General features: G+C 34.3%; 1 protein-coding gene across 1 annotated transcript in view; it reads right to left on the bottom strand.

The window, feature by feature from the left end:
• LOC136028800 (papilin-like) overlaps positions 1–23,869 on the bottom strand; it is a 387,506-nt gene that overhangs the window by 177,215 nt on the left and 186,422 nt on the right. Inside the window, exons 18-23 of the mRNA XM_065706703.1 lie at positions 21,924–22,058; positions 18,145–18,288; positions 12,208–12,465; positions 6,048–6,288; positions 3,855–3,976; positions 43–219 (exon numbers count right to left, since the gene is read on the bottom strand). Coding sequence (XP_065562775.1) covers positions 43–219; positions 3,855–3,976; positions 6,048–6,288; positions 12,208–12,465; positions 18,145–18,288; positions 21,924–22,058 — 1,077 coding nt within the window. The remainder of the gene's footprint in view (positions 1–42; positions 220–3,854; positions 3,977–6,047; positions 6,289–12,207; positions 12,466–18,144; positions 18,289–21,923; positions 22,059–23,869) is intronic.

Genomic DNA, 23,869 nt, shown 5'->3' with positions numbered 1-23,869 from the left:
ACATTTTTAACCAGAGATGTTATCCTAAAACATGAACCTTACCTGTGCTAATTCCATCTGGACAACATCCAAATTCCGTTTCTTTACAATCGACATATTGTGTTGTGTCCTCTACTGTTGTCTTTGTTACTTCAAATTCAAGGGACCCATCGGTAGATGCTTCAATTGAATCTTCGGTTGAACCTTCTGTTAATGCTTCTGTAGATCCCTCCGTTGGCACTATTAATAAAAAATAATTAACATATAAAGAAATATTAATAATTATATTAATTAATGTTTTAATTAATATACTAAATATTAGGGTTAACACTAATAAATTTAATAAATTTCATAGATTTAAATAAATTTTATATTTAAAAATTTAATTTAATTATAATAAATTTAATTAATAAAATTTAATAAAGTTAAATATATATATTGTAATTAGTATTAATTAATATATTATTAACAACTATATTAAAATATTAATAATTAAATGAAATATTAATAATATTGGTAATTGATAAATAATTAATAAATATTAATTAATAAATAAATAAAGAGCATTCTCAGAAACAGAGATTGGTTTAAAAACATATCTGGGATTAGGTCGTGCCGTAAACCTGGAGAAAATTACAATATCAGAAATTATGGCCAACTTACCACAGGTAAGAATTTGATGGTAAAAGATGGTGATGGTACATCAATTTTCTGAGAGGAAAGCGAAGCCCCTCACCCATTGTTGCTGCCCCTAATTATTTGTCAGTATTTCTAACGATTTTTTACATTTCCTACAAAAACAAATCACTAAATCAGCACATAAATCACTAGGTTATTGAAAAAAAATCCCTAAATCAGCCAAAAAATCACTAAAACCTAGTGATTTTTTCGCCTGATGGCAACCCTGTCCTCACCGCGTGTACATGTCTACTAAGTAGATCAATTCCAACATGGCTTATTTATTCACTGTACAGCTCACTGTCTCTCACACAAAATTGGAAAGGTTCCAGAAAGTATCAAAGGAAATCTTGATTTAAGCTTATTACTTTACATCTTTTTACTTTGCATCTCCTATTAAAAAAAAAATGCTCCAAAGAGGCGAAAGAGAAGAAAATCATAAAAAGATTTTTTTTTTTTTGAAAAGAAACATATTGCAGGCAAAAATAAGATGAGAATTTCCAAAAGCCAACAGGGTTGCGTAACGTTCTCTTTTGAAAATAGAGGAAGTAATGAGCAGATTTTCATTTTCCAAATGCAACCAAAGCTGCGTAAATAATGAACTGCAAAAAATATGACAATGCGGTATATTTTTAAAATCAAGGGAGAAGAAAAAGAACGAAGATCTAGAGATGAATTTAAAATACAAACCAAATAATTAAATCTTCTGTGAGTTCAATCCTACTTTCTATGGCTATAATGAGCCAACCGTCTAGGGCTAAACGGAAAGATGGTCGTCCACGGTTGGGCTGGGAGGATGTCATAAAGAAAGATTTAAAGGAAATTTGAACCTCCTAGGAGGGTGTAAAGAGGGAGGCTATGAATGGATTGGGATGGTGGAGGAGCGTGCATAGCTGTATTGGTGTCAGGCGGCTTGGTGCTGCGATGAGTTGTTATAGCAGTAATAGTCTGAAGCTTGTGCGCAATAGATTGGATTTTCTAGCATTATTTAAAAAAAAAACAATGAGAAAATAAATAAAAAAATTTCAGCCGGAAGTAAAGAGCAGCATTAAAACATAAAACAAAAAGAAATTATTACATATTTAAGGGGATCCGTCTCCTCCACAATACCTTGCTCTTTACGCTAAAGTATTTTTAGTAATTTCAATTATTTATTCTATGGCCTTTGTGATTCAGGGGTCATTCTTAAGGAGTTGGGACAAAATTCAAGCTTTAGTGTAAAGAGCGAGGTATTGCCGAGGGGGCGAACCCCCTCATATACGCAATAAAAATATACAAATATAGGAGTTCGTCACGTAAGTTAATTAGTGAGTTACGTATATTTATTAAAAATAAAGACGTTCGTAAAAAAAAAGTTCTAGTTGCCTTTTAAGTAACTAAAAATTGGAGGGCAACTAGGCCTCCTCCCCCAACCCCTTCTTTATCAAAATCGTCCGATCAAAACTATGAGAAAGCTATTTAGCCAAAAAAAAATTAATATGCGAATTTGGTCTTTACAATTCATGTGCATTCAAGTTTTTTGACTGCAAGGAAGGAGCGAAACTAAAACCTAAAACGAACAAAAATTATTCCTTATATGAAAGGGGCTGTCCCCTCCTCAACTCTCGCTCTTTACGCTAAATGTTTTTTTATTGTTTTAAAAAGTAGAGTTGTGAGAAAGAGTCAACCTTGAACCTACATTTGTTGAAGAACGTTCAGAAATTAAATTTGAAAAGAAGTCTTTTTTAAACTGAAAGTAAGAAGCGAAATTAAAACTTAAAACGACAGAAACTATTCTGTATATGAAATGACCGTCCCTCATCAACGCCTAGCTCTTTACGCTAAGGTTTTACCCTTTCTTACAACTCTACTTTTTAAAACAATAAAAAACTTTCGCTCCTTACTTTCTGTATATATATATATATATATATATATATATATATATATATATATATATATATATATATATATATATATATATATATATAAACAGAACCAAATAAAATATTTCACCATCCAAAAACCCTTCTTACTAGGATGAACTGAAATCCAGTTACGGAATAGAAATTTAATCTTTAATGGAAAGAGAAAAATGTATTTCAAACAGTAAAAAATTGATGAGAAAAGCTATATGTATTAACTATATCAAAGCAGATCTAAAATCAAAATGTGCCATGTACATTCGAAACTTTGATTTAAAATCTTAAATATTTTCAAGTAAAAAAAAAAAACCTTAAAACAGAGAATTTTTAAAATATCTTTCTTGAATAGTAAATAGAATTGTCTTTTTTTCATCATTTTATATATTTAAAATTTTTGTTTCTTCTTTTGTTTCTTAGGAAAATGTGGTTTACTGTGGTTTTTCATCATTTTAAAATTTTTAAAATGATTTATCATTTTATTTTAAATTTATCATTTTATATATTTAAAATTTTTGTTTCTTCTTGCAGCTTGTAAGCTTTATAAATATCAACTTTGGTTTTGTTTTATATTTTACAGATAAATATTCAAAGAAGTCTTATTAAAAAAACACTTTATTAAGTTGTCTAGAAGAAGCAGCGGAATAACAGCTGAAATTTATACAGCTATTATATCAAGGGCTATGGATCTCTCCCAAGAACCCAAGGGCTATGGATCTCTCCCAAGAACCCAAGGGCTATGGATCTCTCCAAGGTTCGAAGGCTCCAAGGATCTCTCCTGGGAAGGGTGATATGGACTCTGCAACGTTTTTTCAAAGAGCTTTGATTTCCTATTTGAATATATATGAACAACCGCAGTTGATTAATAAATGGATTGAAAGGCTTAATAAATTGGACATGTCTGAAATAAGGTAAATAATATTTTTTTCCATTTCAGTTTTTCACCATTTCTGCTAAAAGGTACTACTGCAGAATCGTGGTTTTTTAACTGTTAAGCTTTTTTTCTTGTTTAATATTTGATATTTTAAATTAAAATAATTATTTCCGCAATTTTTTTTGCTACTCCAGAAAGTAATTGATTTATTTTTTTATTACAATCTTAAAATGCTGTTTTTTCATTAGTAGTATTATAATCATTGTTCTTCTTTTTTAGTTGTAAACAGACTTAATTTAGTCATAACCTTTATAAATATAAACTTTGGTTTTGTTTTGGTTTTGGCTGAAATTTACATAGCGACATGACTTAATCATTTTCGCTTATATTTAAGTTAGCTTAAGTTCATTTGCGCTGTTACTTACTTTGAGTGTCATCACCGCTGCCACTTGAGATGTCTATGCCAGACCCGTCAATTTGTGGTTCCCCACAACCCTCACCATTGGGTCCTTTAGCTGGGAATAGACCATCTTGACAACAGCCAAACCTAGAGAAATTAGCAGCAATGAGTAAGGAAGAGGAAACTTAGGAATATTAATAAATATGTCACAGCAATTGTCGTAGCAGTCAATATATTAGCTACTAAGTTCAAACAATAGAATAGTTGAAGATAGTTCAACTTCTAAGCTATTCTTGGTAAAGGTTTTTCCATAAACTATATTGGCTTGCCATACTAAAGAATAAAAATTATAGAAATGAAAATAGAGAAGACTTTTTTAAGCCCAACCAAAATACTAGACGAAACAAGAAGAATATTGGGGGGGACAACCACTACTTCTTCAGTTCTATAAGAAAAAGTTTATAAGAGAAAGTCAACGAAACATGTTCTTTTCTCCCGGACGAAAATGCGAGCGAAGCATACAAGATAAAATAAAATGGCAAAAACTGACAATGCGGAGAGCAGACAGTAAAAGAAACAAAACCTGAATTAGAACAATTAAAAAACCTAGAAAATCAACAGCATGAAAAATACTACGAAAAGATAAAATTAAAATTAAAAGAATAAAAAAAAAATTATAGCCAAAAAACTTATCTCCAAAGCGAGCCACTCACCAGTATTCGCGACTCCGATATCATCCAATGCATCGGTGAGCGGCTCTGTTTTTTAGTTAGGACTTATGGCTAAAAAATAGGATTTAAATTTATTGTGAAAACATATTTTACCCCAAAAGCCTGAAACAATTGTCAAAGCATTGATAAAAATACCTAAACAGATAAACAACCATCTAAAGGAAAAACAAACCAAACATCCCTCCGTATGACGCCATTTTTTCCATTGGGGATCGTGTTAGGGGGAGGGAGGGTGATATCCCAAAAATATTTTTGCAAGAAAACCACAATGTTTTATTAACTGCTTGAGAAGTAAAATCTTTATAATATTATTATCATAATTCCTTATACTTCTATATAATTTACAAATTTCAAACTCCCCAACCTCCCCCCCCCTCAAAGAAATGAAAATCTAAATAATGTACGTCAGCAAAGTTAATGTATACGGGAGTTATCAAGTCTCTGTCTATATTAACTTTTGGATCAATTTTTTATCCCTATCTCAAGGGCTTTTAGAATGATTAAGTTATCTCGAGTACCTCAAATTTCACATTCGAAAATGCCCAGTAAATGTGAAAAAACCATCTGCGGAATAGAGCACTCTTAGTAACCCTCATGACTGGGTAGCATGATTGTCATGGGATGGCAAATTCCACAGATAATCTAAACCCAACACACAAAATAGCAAAACCAGACAAAAAATCATTATGCAAATGCCTTTTAACATGCTTCATTCACACTAGATTTCTTATACTATTATTATTTTTGCTATACTACGAATATTTTTATTCTGTCACATAAATTATTATTTTTTTATTTTTTTACAAATCATGTTATCTGCTTTTCGTACCCAAATAAGCCCAAATCGTAAATAGTATCGTGGATGTACATCAACTGTAATTTTCAAAACGATTTGGCTCTTTCTGGGATAAAGTATATTCTAACAAGGGGAAAATCCGCCCAAAGACTATCAAAAATTTACTACATTCACTTTATATTTCTGCTCTTCTACCTATTATATCTGCATTAAGGTGGCAGAGATGGCAGCAAGTTCTATAGTTTACTTGATTTCATGAAGGCGAAACACGCCTGACCAAATGTAGAAAAGTGTTTAAGTGTTTAGAAATTTTAATGTAAATAGCAATTTATTAAATCCTAACGTAGTCTACTCCATAAAGAAATTTCAAAAGAATACGAATTAATGCTAGGAAAATTCTGGCGCCCTTATTCCGTGTTTTTCACTCTTTTCTGGATAAACTTGTAAATTTATTCAATTATTGGCACCCTTGTCACATTAGCCCCCTCCCATGATTTTGCTCTAGATCCGCCCTTGGCTAAAGTATAGTAAAAGTAAACTATAGACTAAAGTATAATCCACCCCTCCATGCTTCAATTCTTTGCACATCTGATACAATTCTACCTTATACCTCTGGTATAGTCAAAGGAAGCGAGAGTGTAGCCCTAGTATAAACTATGCGTAACTGTTGTAGAATAAAAAAGAGACTTACTCAGAATCTTTACAAGCTACAGCCATCAAATCATCTGAAATTTCTGTTACTGTCTCTATAACTGGGCAGTTCTCTTTGCCTGGTGTCTCTGCTGAAGTAATACCATCATCACAGCAGCCAAATAGGCTACTTTCACAGGTTGGTGGTGGACAACCTTCAAACTCTGGTCCTTGAGCAGGTGAATACTTATCGGGACAGCAGCCAAACTCTGTGTCATCACAAGTTTTGGGTTTAGGGCAATCTAAAAGACAATTGTAGGTAAAAAAAAATATAAAAGAAAAAATCATGTAATTTGATAAAATGTAAGAAATAAACTTAGTGGTTTTAACGTCATTTGGAAAAAAAAATTTAGTTCATAAGCCTTTTGAAAAATATAAAATCAGTTTGATCATTGTAGGAAAAGAACCCATTTAAGTTGCTAAAGCACCAATGACATCAAAATTTTACCCTCTGAACTTATCTCAGAGTAATTCAGACATGGATTTCACGATTTACTGAGAATTTGCTTCTTTTTTTTAATTATGGAATCTTAGGGGATACCACATTTCAACACTGTTGCAACGTTTAATCTTGAAAATAAACAAGCAAAACCAAATTAGTTAAATTTGACATTACTTTCCGTTCAAAAACGTTGAAACATTAACAGTCTGTTGATTCTCGAAGATAACTACAACTTCAAAGGAAAGCTACAAGCTGATTGGTGTCATATATTCTTAGCACTTTTGTTGCTGGTTTTCCAGCCATCTGTTTTGTTTTTGTTTTGTTTTTTATTATTTGACAATCTAATGGCACTCACTACTACCAAAACTCTATAAAAGCTTACTTCATTGAAAGTGGATTCTTATTCCCTGTATTTTTAAAGACATATTTGACATGTTTCTACTTAACCAATTCAAACATTTACATTTATTTTTCACTGTCCTTGGTACTACTACAACTACTACTACAACTACTAGCAACTCACGCTCCGCCTCTATCCCAATCTATTAAAAGCCTCCCTTTTTACAACCTCCCAGGAAGTTCCTGTTTCCATTAAATCTTTCTTTATGACGTTTTCCACCCAAGAGGAGGACGACCTGTTTTCCGTTTAGCCCTAGACGGTTGGACGAAAAGGACAATTCTCTGCAATCTGTCATCCTTCATCCGCACACCGTGCCCTAGCCATCTCAACCTTTCTTTCCCTATAGCCCTAGAAAGAGGGACTGAACCACATTTTTCATACAGCCTACTGTTAAAAAAAAGGTCAGTCAGCCGGGTACCCAGAACAGCCCATAGTCAATTTCTCCGAAAAACATCTAGTAAATCTTTATCCGCTTTTCGGAGCGCCCATGCTTCAGAGCCACATTTGACTATTGTCATCACTGTAGCTTCGTGTATTCTAATCTAGGTTTGCAGACTTGTCTTCCTATTTTCCAAACTTTTTTTAACTGTGAAGAAACACCCTGAGCCTTGGCTATTCTACTTTAACATCTTCACTGCTCCCACCGTATTTACTAATAATACTACCAGGGTACGTGAAGCTGCCCATTTGATCACACTTTTTGTTACCCAACAAAATCACCTTTTCATCTTCACTTATTTCTAGACTTAGTGACTTATTCATCTTAACATTAATTTTCAAACCTATTCTAGCCCCCTGAACTCGCAAAACCTCTAAAAGTTCATTCATTTTACTCACACTGCCATCAAAGATCCTTAAATCATCAGCATAATCTAAGTCCAGGAGAGTTTTTCTCCTCATTTGATTCCGTTATCTCCAATTGCCTTTCTTGTGCTCCTTAAGACAAAGTCCATCAAAACGATCCATATAAATGGGGATAGAACAGAACCCTGCTTGAATCCTAATTTAATACAAAACCAGCTGTTAACATCATTTCCTACCTATACCGCAGCAGCACTATTCTCGTACATAGCACTAATCACTGTAATGTATTTGTCTGGTCTAAAATAGGAGGATAAGACCTTTGCTAAAGCTTTTCTATCAACAGTATCAAAGGCTTGCTCATAATCTATAATACTGAGGACCGAAGGTGTTTGCAAGCTCAGGCACTTCTGAATTATTAACCTAAGAGTAAAAATTTTATCGACACGTTCTCTACCTTTTCTAAAACCACGCTGTGCTTCTCTTAAACCTTTGTCTACAACATATCTCAGGAAAAAAAGTATCATATTACTAAGTAATTTGCTACCTACAGAGACCAAACTAATGCCCCGATAATTATCACATTCACTTATATCACCTTTCTTATACAGTGGTTTAATTAAGATTTTCCTAAAATCGTTAGGTACTTCCCCTTTTTCAAAATCATATTCATAATCTTTAGTAACTTATTTCTAACATCGGAGCCACCGTATTTAAGAAACTCATTTACCACGCTATCGGCACCTGGAGCCTCATTATTGTTCAGTCCTTTCATTACTGTCGCTAATTCTTCCTCACAAAACAAATCTTCCTTCACATCCAATGTATTACACACTTTTTCATTTTCTTCTATATCTTTTCTTCTAACTCTATCTCGGTTTAGCATATGCTCAAAATGTTCTGCCCATCTCTCTTTAACTCTTTCCTTATCGTGGCCCCGTTCCTATCTTTAGCTTGGACAAGTCTGGATTGACTACTCCCTCTCAATTTATTAACATGCCAGTACAATATTTTACTATTATGCCGTCTAGCTGCATCTTCCAGGTCCTCGGCTATTTTATCCATGGCCTCCACTTCATACCTTCTTAGTTCACATTTTGATGCTTCCTCCACTTTCTTTACATTCCTTTTGTTTTCATACGATCTATCACTCAGATAATTCTTGTACTAGCCCCTTCTCCTCTCTATTAAACATAAAGTTTTTCACTAATATTCCTAGCTGCAGTCCTAACGTTTTCCCTAACCCGCCATCAGCAACTTCACAAATTGTTTATCTAATATTACTCCGTCCATCTTCCACACAGTTAAATTTTAAATTCTCATGTCTAGTATCCAACTGTTCCTAGAATGTTTCTCTCAAATTTTCATCCTGGAGTTTACCAACGTCATAACTTCCCGGGAGGTAGTTACCCTTCCGAAATCTCAGCTTCAAATTAACTCTAGACACTACTAAATGGTGATCTTTACTTTTAACATCAATAACAACACTCCTATATACCCTTTGTATCTTGTATTGGTTAAGTAAAAAAACAATTTTTTTTTAACTGAAAGTATGGAGCGAAATTAAAACTTGAAAAAAACAGAAATTATTCGATATATGAAAGGGACTGTCCCTTCCTCAATGCCCCGCTTTTTACGCCAAAGCGTTTTATTGTTTTAAAAAGTAGAGCTGTAAGAAAGAGTCAAACTTTAGAGTGAAGAGCAGGGCGTTGAGGAGGGGGTCAATCTCCGTCAGTTGTTTCTATAGGGGCTTATACTACTATAACTGATACCCTGAATTTTTTAGTCATAAAACGAGCAATTAGTACTCTATTATTAATTCCTTCCCATCCTAAACAAAACTTAGCAGCTTCCTTATTTATAATCAGCCCTATTCCCTGTCTATGTTTCCCGTCCTTCCTGCCTGAGTAAAAAAATTCTATACCCCCTAATTTCATGCTTCCTACCCCTTGGATATAAACTTTTTCAAGTCCCAATAAGTCCAGTTCAAATTATCTGAATTCCCAGTCAAAATGTCGATTCGATAGTCATTTTTTAACGACGTAACATTTCAAGTTCCAATTTTCATGTTCTTTAAATCACTGAAATTATCTTGGCCTCAGAAAAAGCAATGACCCCGGATACCAGTGCAGGACTGGGATCAACATATCTTCTCAAGTTTACACCGAAGCGCTTGAGCCGGTTTAGAAGTCCCTGGGACTTCCAGTATGAAGACTGGAGGTTTTGTGCAATCCTGGGCCCATCTTAGTCACAGTATGGTTTTCAGCACTTGGCGATGATATCAGCAAGAGTCGAAATTCTGCGCAGACCGTCTCAAGCGTATTATCTCTGACTCATTATATATTAATGCCTACAAATATTATGCTACTACGGGGAGGCAGACTATAGTAGATAAATTAGCTAGAAAGAGGATTTTCAGCCCGAAAACGCCCGTCAAAACAGACCAAGCCAAGGAAATTTTTCCACTAATCAGAATCCCATGCGACCACTGCGTCGTTTACTAGGCCATAATTTCCTCGAGGGGTGCCACTCCTCAAGTGGGGATAGAGTTGACCGCAAGGTCCCCCGTCTTGCAGGTACCCCGAAAGGGTCAAGGCAGCCCTTTGCAGAGGCCGTTGGCTATAGATCTGGATCTTACGCCCTACCCTAGTTGTCCCCGTATAGAGGATCCTCCCACAATGGTGTTCTACGCCACCATGCAGTTTAACTCATTACTGGAAGAAGGTTTGTAACTCACGGAATGTGTGGACTCGCCAGTGGGCCCTGAAATGAGTGTATATTTAAGGGATCTTCTTCGTCCTCCACCTGTATTTATGGTCCAGTTTCTACTATGGACCCCCAGGGATAAGGTACCTCCTCGGTCCGTGCCTCCTATGGAGGTACCCTTCATATCTGTAAGGCATTCTTCTATCACGACCTGGGGACATGCTGACTGGGCTTATAGAAGCATTGAACTTTACAGAAACAGTAAAAAAAAGCCCATTAGTTCGACACAAATATACTGTCTGCCTTATAATACGAGTTCTAGTTATCCCAAATAAATTTCCCCCAGTCAGTTTAAGGCGAGATTTGAATTATATTTTCATACATTAGCTAGAAGCGGTGTAAGAAATACAAACATCATAAATTCGAATTTCAACAAAAATTGAATAAAAGGGTAGGGAAAGATCGACACTCGTAAATCTACATAGTCATACCAGCCCTAATTCTTCCCATTTAGTTTTTCTTGGTCAATTTTATATTATATATACATATATATATATATATATATATATATATATATATATATATATATATATATATATATATATATATATATATATATATATATATATATATATATATATATATATATATATATATACATATAAACATATATATATATATATATATATATATATATTAATGTATGAAAATATATATATATTTATATATATATATATATATATATATATATATATATATATATATATATATATATATATATATATATATATATATATATGTATATAACGAAAAGAGAAATCACCAATGCAACAGCACAAACACATAAAAAAAAAGAAAAAAAAGAGAGAGACAGAAGGGGAAAAGGAAGACTGTTTTCCTAAATTAGTGATTAATATAGACCAGCACTTGAATGAGGCCTTAACCCTACTCATCCATACAATCACTTAGGTCAAACAGCATAGCCAAACACAATCAACCATAAAGAATAATCCATAAACAGGCAGTCATGTCGGCAATAAGTATAAGTCGTCATTTACCAAACAACAAAAACATTAAAGACAAAGCAAAAAAATGAAAAAATTTGTGATTGACACTCTTATATCTATATAATCATGGGAGTTCTAATTCTTCCTTTTTAGATTTCTTCAGTCCGTTCTGTGTAAAATTTGGTTTCATTTCCCTTATATTAGCAAGAACAGAGGTAACAGAGAAGAAAATAATAGATTAAATCTCACCAAAACTATTTAAAAAACATGCAACAGATCGACATACACATACTATATAAGTTCACTTAGATACGAGCTCTAATTCGTTCCTATTAATTTTCCTCGGTCAATTTTATGCATAATTTGTATTACCTTTTTTTAAGTTGGTAAGAACGGAAGTGAGGGACAAACACATCATAAATATCAGAAAAAAAATTAAGAATTAAATTAAAAAAAAAACAATTTAATTTTAAAAAAAAATCAGAGTCGATGAGGAGTGCTCGCAGATGTATTGGCCCCAGGCAGTTTTTGGGCTGCAGGATTATGTTAGTAGTAGCAGTAGTTCATTTCCTTTTAGAAAGAGTAGATGCAGTGTTCCTCTATCTATTCAAGTTAGTTAAAAGTACTAGTACAACTTCTTAGGCCAGCCTGTTTGCTATGTATTTCAGTTTGTTTTTTTTCTTCTAGACCTAAGCATGGTCTACTGCTACAATTTTCTTCTCTGGACTATTAATTTTGCAATCATTTGTTTTAAGATATTCAACTTTTTTTTACCAGTGATAGCTCAGGGTAAAGAGAAACTAACTTTGTTCAAAAGGTCCTTTGGCAGCTGTGCGTCCATCTGAGCAGCAACCAAAATCAGAAAATTCACAGGGTAGAGGCTCATCATCTTCGAGGTCAATTCGTGGCTTACATGGTCTTTTTGTTTTAAGTTTCTTGGTCTTTTTCGGTGCTGGAATCTTTGTGACTTTTTTGCATATTGTGACCAGTTTTGGAGCTTCTGATGTGACTGGCAACGAAGTTGTCAAAACAGAAATATCTTCATCCCCAGAAGAAGCATCGGCTGTAAAATAATAAAAATGTGTATTTGCGCATGGAAAAGATAAAAAGGAGTCATTATATTTTTAAAGTTTTTATTGTTAGCTCATAGTCAGCGGCAGTTCTAGCCCTGGTTAAAGAGGGCAGCTGCCTCTCCCTAGTTATTCTAACACCTGACATTAAATTCCTTTCATTTATATTTTTAAATTCCAATACTATGCCCACCCCCTCTCCTGGCTTACGAGGCCTAAAAATGCTATTATGAGAATTATGAGGCATAAAAACGTGATATTTTTTTTTATTTTTAACTGGAAAATGTATCTTAATCAAAGTTTCTTTGTATTTTTGCTAGGCTTAATCTGAGGCTAATATCAAAGATTGTCCACATATTTGGAGGTTACGAGTCTATATTTTTCTACTTGGAGGCTACAAATATATGGGGAATTTCCCCCTAGAAAATGTCTTCCCCATCCAAATAAAATGCTCAAAGATTTTAGTAGTCTAAATTTTTGAGAGATGAAGGTATCATTTCATGATAATAAATTTCCAGGGTAACGATTATCAATCAATCAATTTATTGATACTAAAAGAAAAAACTATTACAAAAGTAAAGTGGTTACTAGGCCCAAGAAGCTTTGCTTGAAATGGACCACAGAGAACAAGAATAGAACACTACTATAAAATATATACAAAAAAAAAAAAAAAAAAAAAAAAAAAAAAAAAAAAAAAAAAAAAAAAAAAAAAAAAAAAAAACCACTGGAACAAGACAAGGACATTGAATAGATAGGATATTTAACAGATAGAAGATTTAGAAGGAGATTAACATATAGCTGAAAATGATTTTAAAAGAAGAGAAGAGACATACAAATTAGGAAAGGATTAATAAAGAGAGAAAAATTATTGAATTGGAAATACCCGACGAAATAATGCCTTTGCAGAAAGAAAAAGAGGGACATCCGAAGGGATGGAGTTCCATAATAGAATTGATTGATATACTGGAGACCTCTGGCCTGCTGTAGAAGATCGTTTTGGTAAAATAAATCGTCGAGAAGAATTACGTAAAGAAGAAAAGTACCTACCTGAGCCTGTCCGTGAGAAAAACTGCTGTAGGGGCGGTGGGAGAGTACCTAGAAAAGCAGAATGCGCAAAATAAAGGGTACTTTTACCTATAATATGATCCAGCGGAGCTATTCCAGTATCATTATAAAGATCAGAGGAAGGGTAAAGCCGAGGGAGAAGAAAAGTAGCCTTCACTGCCCTATTTTGGGCTCTTTGAAGTGAGCAGAGAAGAGATTTATTAGTATTACCCCAGACAGAGCAGCAATAAGAAAGGTAAGGATGAATAAAAGCATAATAAAGAGAAACCATAACATCAGGAAGAAGAAATGAGTTAATCCGGTGCAACATTGAAGACTGGCGGAGGATTAAGGAACGGGTGTGAGTTATATGCGGTTTGAAAGAAAGAAAACAGTCAAGATACACACCAAGAAATTTCACCACAGTAGCTTGTGGTATAATATCATTCCCAAAAGTCAGGGTGATTGGCTCCTGTACGTCTCGCATACGGTAAGGGGTCCTGAAGTTGACAATGGCACTCTTTCGGCTGTTAAGAGCCATACCATTTGACCAGCACCAATCCTTTACTTTATCAAGAAGACCTTGAGCCATAGAAGTGGCAGATGGCAGGTCCACCGCAGCAATGAAAAAGTTACTGTCATCAGCAAAAAGAACAGGGTGAACATGGGGATGAAGACCATCAACAAGATCATTGATGTAAATTAGAAATAAAAGTGGACCAAGCACAGAGCCTTGTGGGACACCTTTCAATACAGGCAAAGTAGAGGAAGAAGTACAGTTAACCAAAACATACTGAGATCTCTCTGAGAGGTAGGACCTAAACCATTCTAGTGGGACTCCATGCACTCCAAATAAAGATAGTTTAGACAGAAGAACATTGTGGTCAACCATATCAAAGGCCTTAGAAAAGTCGAGAAATAGACCCAAAACACACAAGCCCTTGTCCAGATTAACACGCACAAACTCAGTTGCATCAGAAAGTGCGTGCAAGGTAGAGAATGAGGGACGAAAACCATACTGATGGTTAGTGATGAGAGGATTTCCAGCAGTCGAATTAGTACTAAATACAAATGAAGAGAGTCGACGATACACTACTTTTTCAACAACCTTTGAGATGACGGGAAGAAGAGAAATAGGTCTGTAATTTGAAATTAGAGAAGAATCACCTTTTTTATGCAAGGGTACAACGGTAGCAACTTTAAATAAATGAGGAAAAAAATCAGAAGAAAGAGAGAGGTTAGTTATGTGTGAGATGGGATGAGAAACAAACTGACTGATTTTTTTAAGGACATTATTACTCAAACCAAAACTATCAACTGAACAACTACTTGGAAGTTGAGAAATAATACTAGAAATCTCAGTAGTACTACATGGGGAAAGGAAAAAAGACTTCTCTGTCATAGGAAAACAACTTACTCTACTCAGGGGTAGAATGAGAACTGAGGGAAGTGTGGTGAAATACGAATTGAAGGCACTTGCTAAGGATTTTTTATCCACAACAGATCCATCAGCTTTCCTATAAAGAGATGGGGAAGATTGTTTGAGTTTCTTACGGGAGAGAGCTTCATTAATTACAGTCCAAACCTTGCGCAAATTCCCTTTACACTCATTAATTCGACGTGAAAAATACAGCTTTTTTGCTAAGCGAACTGAAGAAGTGAGCACATTTTTGTAATGTTTATACTTCAGAAGATCTTCCTGTGTCTTACTTTTACATGCAGCCTTGAACAAAGACGCCTTCATATGGGTTGCATTGATCAGACCTCTAGACATCCATGGGCATTTAGGTGTAAAATTCCTTGGCCTCTTTCTAAGAGGAAAATGCTTATCCAACAGAGTGCCCATACGACACAAAAATAATCTAGTTGCGCAATGAGCATCATTAGCTTCAAGAACACTAGACCAATCATTACTCTGAAGACTATGTATTAAATTAGAAATTTCTCTATCTGTAAAAGTTCTAAAAGAAGACTTGCCTTTCTCATCCACAGTAATCTCTGTTTTAGGCACAGATAGTGATAGATAAATAGGGAAGTGATCAGAAAGATCAGTGAAAACAAGACCAGACGAGAACTTCAAATTAGGAGAAAGAGAAGTGAAAATATTATCTATTAAAGTGGCAGAATTTCTTGAAGGGTCAACGCGTGAAGGAAAAAAAATTGAAGGAAGTAGCCCAGAAGAAGAAAATACATCAAAAAGATGGTCACATTCATCATTTGATCCAACATTTAACATATTACAATTAAAGTCTCCCAAAACACAAATCCGTTTTTTAGAGAAAGTCCCCACACCAGAAAGCTGATCAAGCAAATCACAGAACAGATGTGTTGGAAAAGGAGGGGGCTTATAAAACAAACAAACAGTATCACATGCAACCTGGCTTTTCAGATCAATAACAAGAGAATAAACTGTCCTACTATTAGACACCACCGATGTAAACAAGGATTCAAGATCAGATCTTCTACAAAATTCAATACTAGATTTTATGAACAAAGAAATACCCCCAGAACACTTTGTTACCATTCTAGGGACATGAATGGCAATATAACCATGCATGTCATAAGCTGTAAAATTATCACTGTCAGATAACCATGTTTCCGTCAAGCCTATGACATCAAAAGGACAAGAATTATCAGACCACAGATACGATTTAAGAGTGTCCCACTTATCTCTTATCCCACGCACATTCAAACAAAAAACATTAAAGCAACTGTTTGAAGAGAGTGAGGGCATAATATTATCACAATAATCAATGGTGGTGTGATAATTACAGCTAGAACTAACCATAGATTCAAGGAGAGGGTCAGAAATGTGTGCCTCTTGTTTACCAGCACTACTTGGTTGATCAAATATAACTGAATTAAGAATAGAAGAATTCATAAGGAAAGAGAAATCACCCATATTTATCTCAGACATATAAAACCTTCACAAATGACACACTATCCATAGTACACTTGAAGGTAATGGAATCATAAACAAAGAAAAAGAAATATCAGTGGGATGGCAAATATTAACCAAATAAGGGGTCAAATAATGTGGCACCAATCAGGAAAAGATGAGCTGCGAGTGTTAAGGCATGACAAACAATGACAGAAATCAGGCTACATAAAGGCAATAGGATCTCAAACAAATATAAAGAGACATTAGTAGGATGGCTCATAATATTTGAAGAATAGGCTAAATTTACAATATGGGACCAGTAAAATTTATGTGAGCTGTAAGTGTGCTGACATGACAAAAGTGTGATAGAAAATAGCATACATGAAGGTGATAGGAACACAAACAAATACAAATAAATATCAATGGTAAGACACACAATATTCAAAGTATAAGACCAAAATAGATTTGAGCAATCAAAATTATGTGATCTGCATGTGAACACACAGAACAAATAATTACAGAATTAGAAGGAAAACACCCTCAAAAGGGCTTGCTATTATGAAAATACAATGTCAAATCTAATATGTCTTACGTGTAGACAATGAACTAAATGCTACATTATTATATGAACTAGTAACACCTAGTATATAGGAACTAGGAACACCTAGGACCAATAGTTGTTTTACTAGTTTTCAACCCCCCAGTTTCACAGTTTGAAAAAAAAGGTTTAACATAAAAAAAATTGTTTGCCCGAAAAAGGGAAATTCATTTTGGGTAGGGATGTTTTATTTCTAAGAACATTGCAACCCATACCCTTTCAATTTTGTGTCCCCCCCCCTCCAAAAAAGGGCATTTGAAAAAAAAACTTTCCAATACTCCTTGAAAGTTGGAGCTTGATCACCCAAGCGGTTCCCCAGACATTGGGGTTGCACTATTTTTAAAACTAGAATATAAAGTGTCATTTGCTTAATCTCCCTATTTAACCCTTAATAGATTATACGTCCTATCAAGGCTTACAGCGCAAAAATTTCAGGTGGGTAGGTGACAAACATCCAACAGAACCCATTCACAGCTCCCAACGGGTGCTTATACTTTATTACAGAACAAATTTAAAATCTAAAATGATCCAGAACTACTCTATATGAGGCAGTGGAGGCCTATACACGGAGGTTGTTACTTTTTAGTTATAAGTGACAACGATAAAGTTTGATTCACAATTTACTAAATAGATATTGGAATGAAATAAATACAGTCAGTTGGTAATTATAGCTAATAAATTAAAGGTTAAACCTTACCTTACAAAGTGGGGGACAGGGGGCAAAAAACCTCTTGCATAGGACAACTTCAGCTCGTTTTAGGCAACGTGAGGAAACTTCTTTTAATTTTATCCGCAAAGTTTTGGCAACACAAAATACAAAGGATCATTCCTTTTTTGCGGTTAAAAGTACACCTATTCAAGCTAGAGATCCCTATTTCCAACTCGTTGATCTTTAGATTAAGCAAGTTAGGTCCAACCTTGACGTCTTAAATCTCGTTTTGAAAGACAGGAATAATTTTTTCTCCAAATATAAGAACTATTGCAATTGTATAACAAAACACCTCACAAAACTAAGCAAGCTCTCTCTTTCACTTTAACTATCAAATCATTTTAGTCATCTTAGAGTTCAAAAATGACACATAGAATGCCATCTATAAATGATACATATCCCATAATACACAATCATAAATTGAAATTAGAGGCTCCTACCCGAAATCTCCTCATCTTTAGGTTGTGCAATTGTCGTGACAGGATCATATTCAGCCTTGACATCGTAGTCCAAAACTTCACCAGATCCCTCCTGCGAACTTAAGCCGTTTGCGGATCTTACTGACCGCTTAGCAGTGAGACGGTCTAAAAAAAAAATGTTTTTCAGTAAATATGCTCTCAAATGCAGAATCTAAATACGGAATTTTAATGCTTCAGATATAACAGCAAAAATGGCCTTGTTCCATGAGGGGTTGCTGGAGTCTGCTATTTCAAATGTGTTTGTCTTAGATGATTGTTTTTTGTTTTATTTTGGTCTCTTTTTCTTGTAATTCATTACTTCATTTTTTTCTTGTTGTTTATAGTGGGTTAAAAATAAATTATAATTATTATTATCAAATCTGTATTTAAGCAGGTGATTCTAATATACTAATATATGTCTATGATACTTCGTGATACCAAATCAGTGTACGAGAGGAATAGTTTGAATCGTAGGAGATCTTTTTCTTTTTTTTTATAGAGCTTCTAAGCTTTGGACCAAACTTAGTAATGATATTAAGGATAATGGTAATTTTAACCACTTTAAATCTGATTTACGTGTGGAGTTGCTCGGTAGGTATGCTTTCGAAACAGATTAACTATATTTTCAGTGGGCAATTTTTCTGTATTTTTATGTATTTTTATGTATTTTTATGTGTTGTTTTGGGGTTTTATATTGTAATGTTTTGTTGTTTATTTTTATTTTGGTTTAGGTAAAGGGTCTCATAATCCATACTCTTTTTCCTTTTCTTTTTTTTTCATTTTAGTACATCTTCGCAAACTCCACTTTTGTTGTGCTATTATATAAAAAATTAAATAAAAAAAAACAAGTTTTTTTAAACGAAAGTAAGGAGCAACATTATAACTTAAAACGAACAGAAATTACTCCGTATATGAAAGGGGCTTTTCCTCCTCAACGCCTCGCTCTTTACACTAAATTTTGACTCTTTCTCTTAACTCTATTTTTAAAACAGTAAGAAACTTTAGCGTAAAGAGCGGGGCGTTGAGGAGGAAAAGCCCCTTTCATACACGGAGTAATTTCTGTTCGTTTTAAGTTTTAATGTTGCTGCTTACTTTTACAAATTTTGTGTTTAAATATGGCCTTAGCTTAAATCTTTACGTTGATTGCTGTCCTCAATCTGGCAATTTTAGTAAGTAATCACTAGTGACTTACTAGTAATATTAGCAAATGACCGTTTTGTAGTGCTAACGCATACTCCAAACAATAGCTAGCGATATCAACTTTCAAAAGTTGAAGGTGGCAGCGAAGGGTTATGTAGGTTTAGCGAAAGTTTAAAGAGGCACTTAATATTCAGAAGCTTCGAGACACATGTGTCCCACCCACGTACTGTGTTAGCCTTGATAATTTATTCGCAAGTCTTGCCTGGGGCGGGGTATGTGACATCTATTTATTGAAAATGGAAGTTTATCTTTGAGCGTGTGTTGAGTGCAACTTACTTGTGACGGGGTAATTACATCGATTTATGGAAAATGGATGTTTATCTTTGTGTGTGCTGAGTACGAAGTGGGAAACTATCGGGTTTGTGAAAACACAAATTATTGTTGCTTTTAACGACTTTTTGAAGGCATTTGGATTTGTCTATAGAAACACCCCCATGGGAATTCTGGAGCATTGGGGTTTTCCTGATAAGAGTCTCATTGATATGTTATATGAAGACCAGCAATTGGTTGTGCGGATTGACAGGGGGAAGAGAGATGTTTTCTATCCGTACTGCTATTTGATATTCCCGATGACTTTATTCACCGAATGTAAAACCTTACGGATGGAATTGGTATTCAACTGAAATAGAGCCGTACTCTCTCTGGCTGGGATTGTTCTGAATAAACCCTGCTATCATACCTGAGAGAAGATCTGCAATAAAACATCCCAGAAATCTCAAGCACTAGCCTAGGAGCACTAACACTCAGACTAGAAGCACTAAAACTCAGGGCTCTAGCCTCAACTCTACTCTAACTAGAAGCACTAACACTCGGGGTTCTAGCCTAGCCACTCCGTCTATTGAAGTTTGTACTGATATCCTTGAGGATGTTTTAGACTTTAAGAACCTTCGAAATACCAATAAAACTGTTGGATTTGAGTCTGTCTTAGATGTATCCTTGATATTCACTGAACAAACAGGATAACCGACACCTTTATACAGGAAAAACAATACAGCCATTTTTGACTAACAAAACCAAAATCAGACGATGGCGTTTTTTAAGATACAGGATGAGAGTGAGCGAAGATTATCTACCCCATGATATTGGGTAGTGGGCCCTTCCGGGCATCAGAAAGCGCAGGTGATGGAGGGTAACATTTAGACGTTACCTTGAGAAGGATTTTTCGCCATGAAGTTGCAAATCTTTGATCCAAGGTGCTGGATAGGTCCTCTTGGGAGGCATCGTTGTCACCTTACACCCAAGCTAGCGTAGGAAAACCAAAGTCCAAGCGATTTCACTTATAAGACATCAGAGTCTATCCCTCAACTGTTATTAACGAAGTAATGTGGTTTTTTTCGGTATGATTAGTTAATTGGAATGAATATATGTTTTACTACGATATTTAATAGTAATTTTAGTTTTATGACACCTCATTCTATTCATAGTGTTATTTTTCACAATGAATATTTCAATCTAGCTCATATTATTCAAATAATAAATGTAAAGCAAAATAACCACCACCTGTTATCAAAAAGTCGTAAAAACGTGTGTCCATAGTTAATTCGGTATATGCAGTGAAATGGGAGCACAGTTTAAGGATAAAATACTCAAATATGTAGAACCTAATTATGTAAAACCACTCTGAAGCTGTGGGGGTAGGGAAAGAGTTTTAAGAGGTCAACTAGGGTGTATTTAGGAGATGCAAAATTCACCTTGTGGTGCCAAAATGCTAGTCTAAACTTATCTCTAGACATCTTTTCTAAAAAAGTAATATTTAGGGGAGCCCTTTCCACCCTTTCCCAACCCTATCTATGCCCATTAGATAACATGAGTTTCCCTTGGAAGGTTTTTAAAATTCTACAGGAAATTGACGAAGCCAAGCAATAATTGCAAGCGAGATGCTATACTGAAAAAGTGTTATATAGAGGTTTAATGTAAAAGTGTTTATAAGGGAGTGTTTGAGCCTAAGACGAATGTAATCGAGGGGATTTTATCTTTGGTATACGGCATTCCTTTTAAGTCATAACTGAAAAAAGGAGCCGAAAATGCACAAAATTTCACCGGGATTGCTGCTAACGGACCCAAGATTTCACTGTTTTTGAGTCGAGAATAACAATTTTCGAGTCAAGATCCTCATAAAAAATCGCCAACCAGAAATACCAAAATGGACCCAAAAATTTTAGGGAGTGAGTAAAAGCAGTAATATTGCTTACATTTTATGCAATCTCAGCGAAAATGTGTGAAATCTCTTAAAAAACTGCACGTCAATAGCTTTTTGTTAATCACGTGGTCCGAGTCACAATATCTTCAGTATAACTGTGCAAACTGTTATGTATACCTAAACTAGCGTCAATGTTTTGTTCTGCATTTTTGTTTCACTTTTTATTTGTATGTCATAGAGCAACGTTTTCCTGTTTCTCCGGTGTAATAAAATATTTATTTGTTTAGCTATTATTCAAGGAATAAAAAATACAAGTTGAAGAGTTAACTAACCACCACCATACTTAATAGCTTTATTAAACCATTAAACCATTAAACCATTAACCATTTAACTATTAAACCATTCCTGCAAAATCTGTTACCTCTTTCTGCCTCCGATTCAACACCATAATCAAAGAAATTTTCTTCTTCACTTTCTTCTGAAGACTCATCCATTTCTTCATAGGAGTCTTGTGCATAATCATCATAATTGTCAGTACTCAAGAAAGCATGATGTGCTAAATAATCCAAGCTTACTTAAGTATTAAATTTGCAACAATTTAATCCTCGCTATCAATTCTAAGACAATTTTGTAAGCCACTCTGGCCTGCGGTAACAAAGAATGAAAAACCAAAGAAAAAATGATGAAAATGTGGTTTTATAAGAGAAACGAAAATACTAGACGAAACAAAACAGATATTTTGAAAGGTTAGCCACCTCTCTTCTTCAGCACTATAGGAAAAAGTCAGAAAGAAACACATTCACATTTCCTGAATGAAAACGTGAACGAAAAAAACCGGATAAAAACAAACAACACGGAAAGCAAACGAAAAAACAAATAAAGGCAAAAGTTGCAAGAATTAAAAAACCTTAGATACCAAACAACGCGGAGAACCACCAAAATAACAAACTTATAGAATAAAGAATTAACAAAGACTGAAAATTGGAAAGCCAAAAAATATAATTTCAAAATTAGGCAGCTCACCCAAAACTACGATTAGAGAAACGATGTTATTCACACAATATACTTTCAAAAAATTTGTTTCGTCCAGTATTTTCGTTGGCCTTATAAAACCCAATTCTCGTTTTTCTTTTCTTTGTTTTTTATCCTTTATTATCACGTCTAAATGTCACATCTGATATAAACGGGCTCTGAGACTACACTGGCTATTCATGATGTACGACAAAAAAAAAGCATCGAAAAAAATGCTTCTAGTTTCAATAGTCACTTATTAATTCAGTATAGTTTAATTCAAATCGTAAGTTTTTTCTTTAAAATTTATCTTTTTTACTTCCTTTTTTTCAGCACAACGTCTCTTTTCCAGAATTCCCCCTTTGTCTTTTCGTTTCATTTAGTCGCTGAAAATTACCCTTGTTTGATTTTGTCCTTTTCTTAAGTATTTTTCATTTCTTCGTTTTCTATCATACTTCACATCGGATGCTTTCAAACTTCTGAAATGATTGCCAAAAAAAAGTTCCCTAAGCTGTTCTCAAGAGGAGGATCAGCGGAGCCATCTGTGTCTGATCACTCATTGATCCTTCTGATCTATATTATTCTGCTGATCTTTCTTTTGAGAACAGCTTAATAAACACTTTTGGGGAATCTCAGAAGCAGGAACGTACCAAATTTTACCTTTAAGAGTGACAGTGACAATACGAGAAAGTCAGATGTTATGCTAATTTAGATATGGCAAAAGGATATGGGGCAATTTTTATACAAAAGTTCATTAACAAAATTAAAGAACTTTCAGAGAAAAATTTTTTTGGTAGAAATTCTTAGATTTTGACAAGAAAAATATCGTTGTATTCGCACTCAGTAGTGAGTATATCTATAGAAAAGCGTGTCCAGATATACAATTTTTATAGAAAAAGTACATAATAAAAATGAAAGAATTCTTAGAATTTTTTCGCAAGGATTTAAAGATTTTGACAAAACAAAAACATTGTGATATTCGCGATTCGGGTGCTGGAATGTCCAAAACAAAGCTCATTTAGCAGTTAATTTCCGTGAAGACATAAAAGAAACTCAAGGGATTACGGATACTAGGAAAAGAACAGGGTACAACTTCTTTTAGAAAATGACCATAATGAAAATAAAAGACTTCGCAAAAAAATTTTTTTTGCAAAAATTCCAAGATTTTGGCAAGAAAATTCATGGTGGGATTTACCACTAAGGCATGAGTGCACCCAAAGCAAAGCTTGTTTAGGCATTTGATTTGTAAGAATAAGTAACAATAAACTAAAAATTAAAAATATCCTAATGAAGATAAAGCACTAGAAAAAATTGCTTATACAGCAATTTTCGTAAGGAGGTCGGGGGGAGGGAGAG

This window comes from Artemia franciscana, chromosome 7 (genome assembly GCF_032884065.1).
Source record: "Artemia franciscana chromosome 7, ASM3288406v1, whole genome shotgun sequence".
NCBI classification, from domain to species: Eukaryota; Metazoa; Arthropoda; class Branchiopoda; order Anostraca; family Artemiidae; genus Artemia; species Artemia franciscana.
Note: the sequence above shows the minus strand (reverse complement) of the source record. Positions and strands in the feature narration are given on the sequence as shown.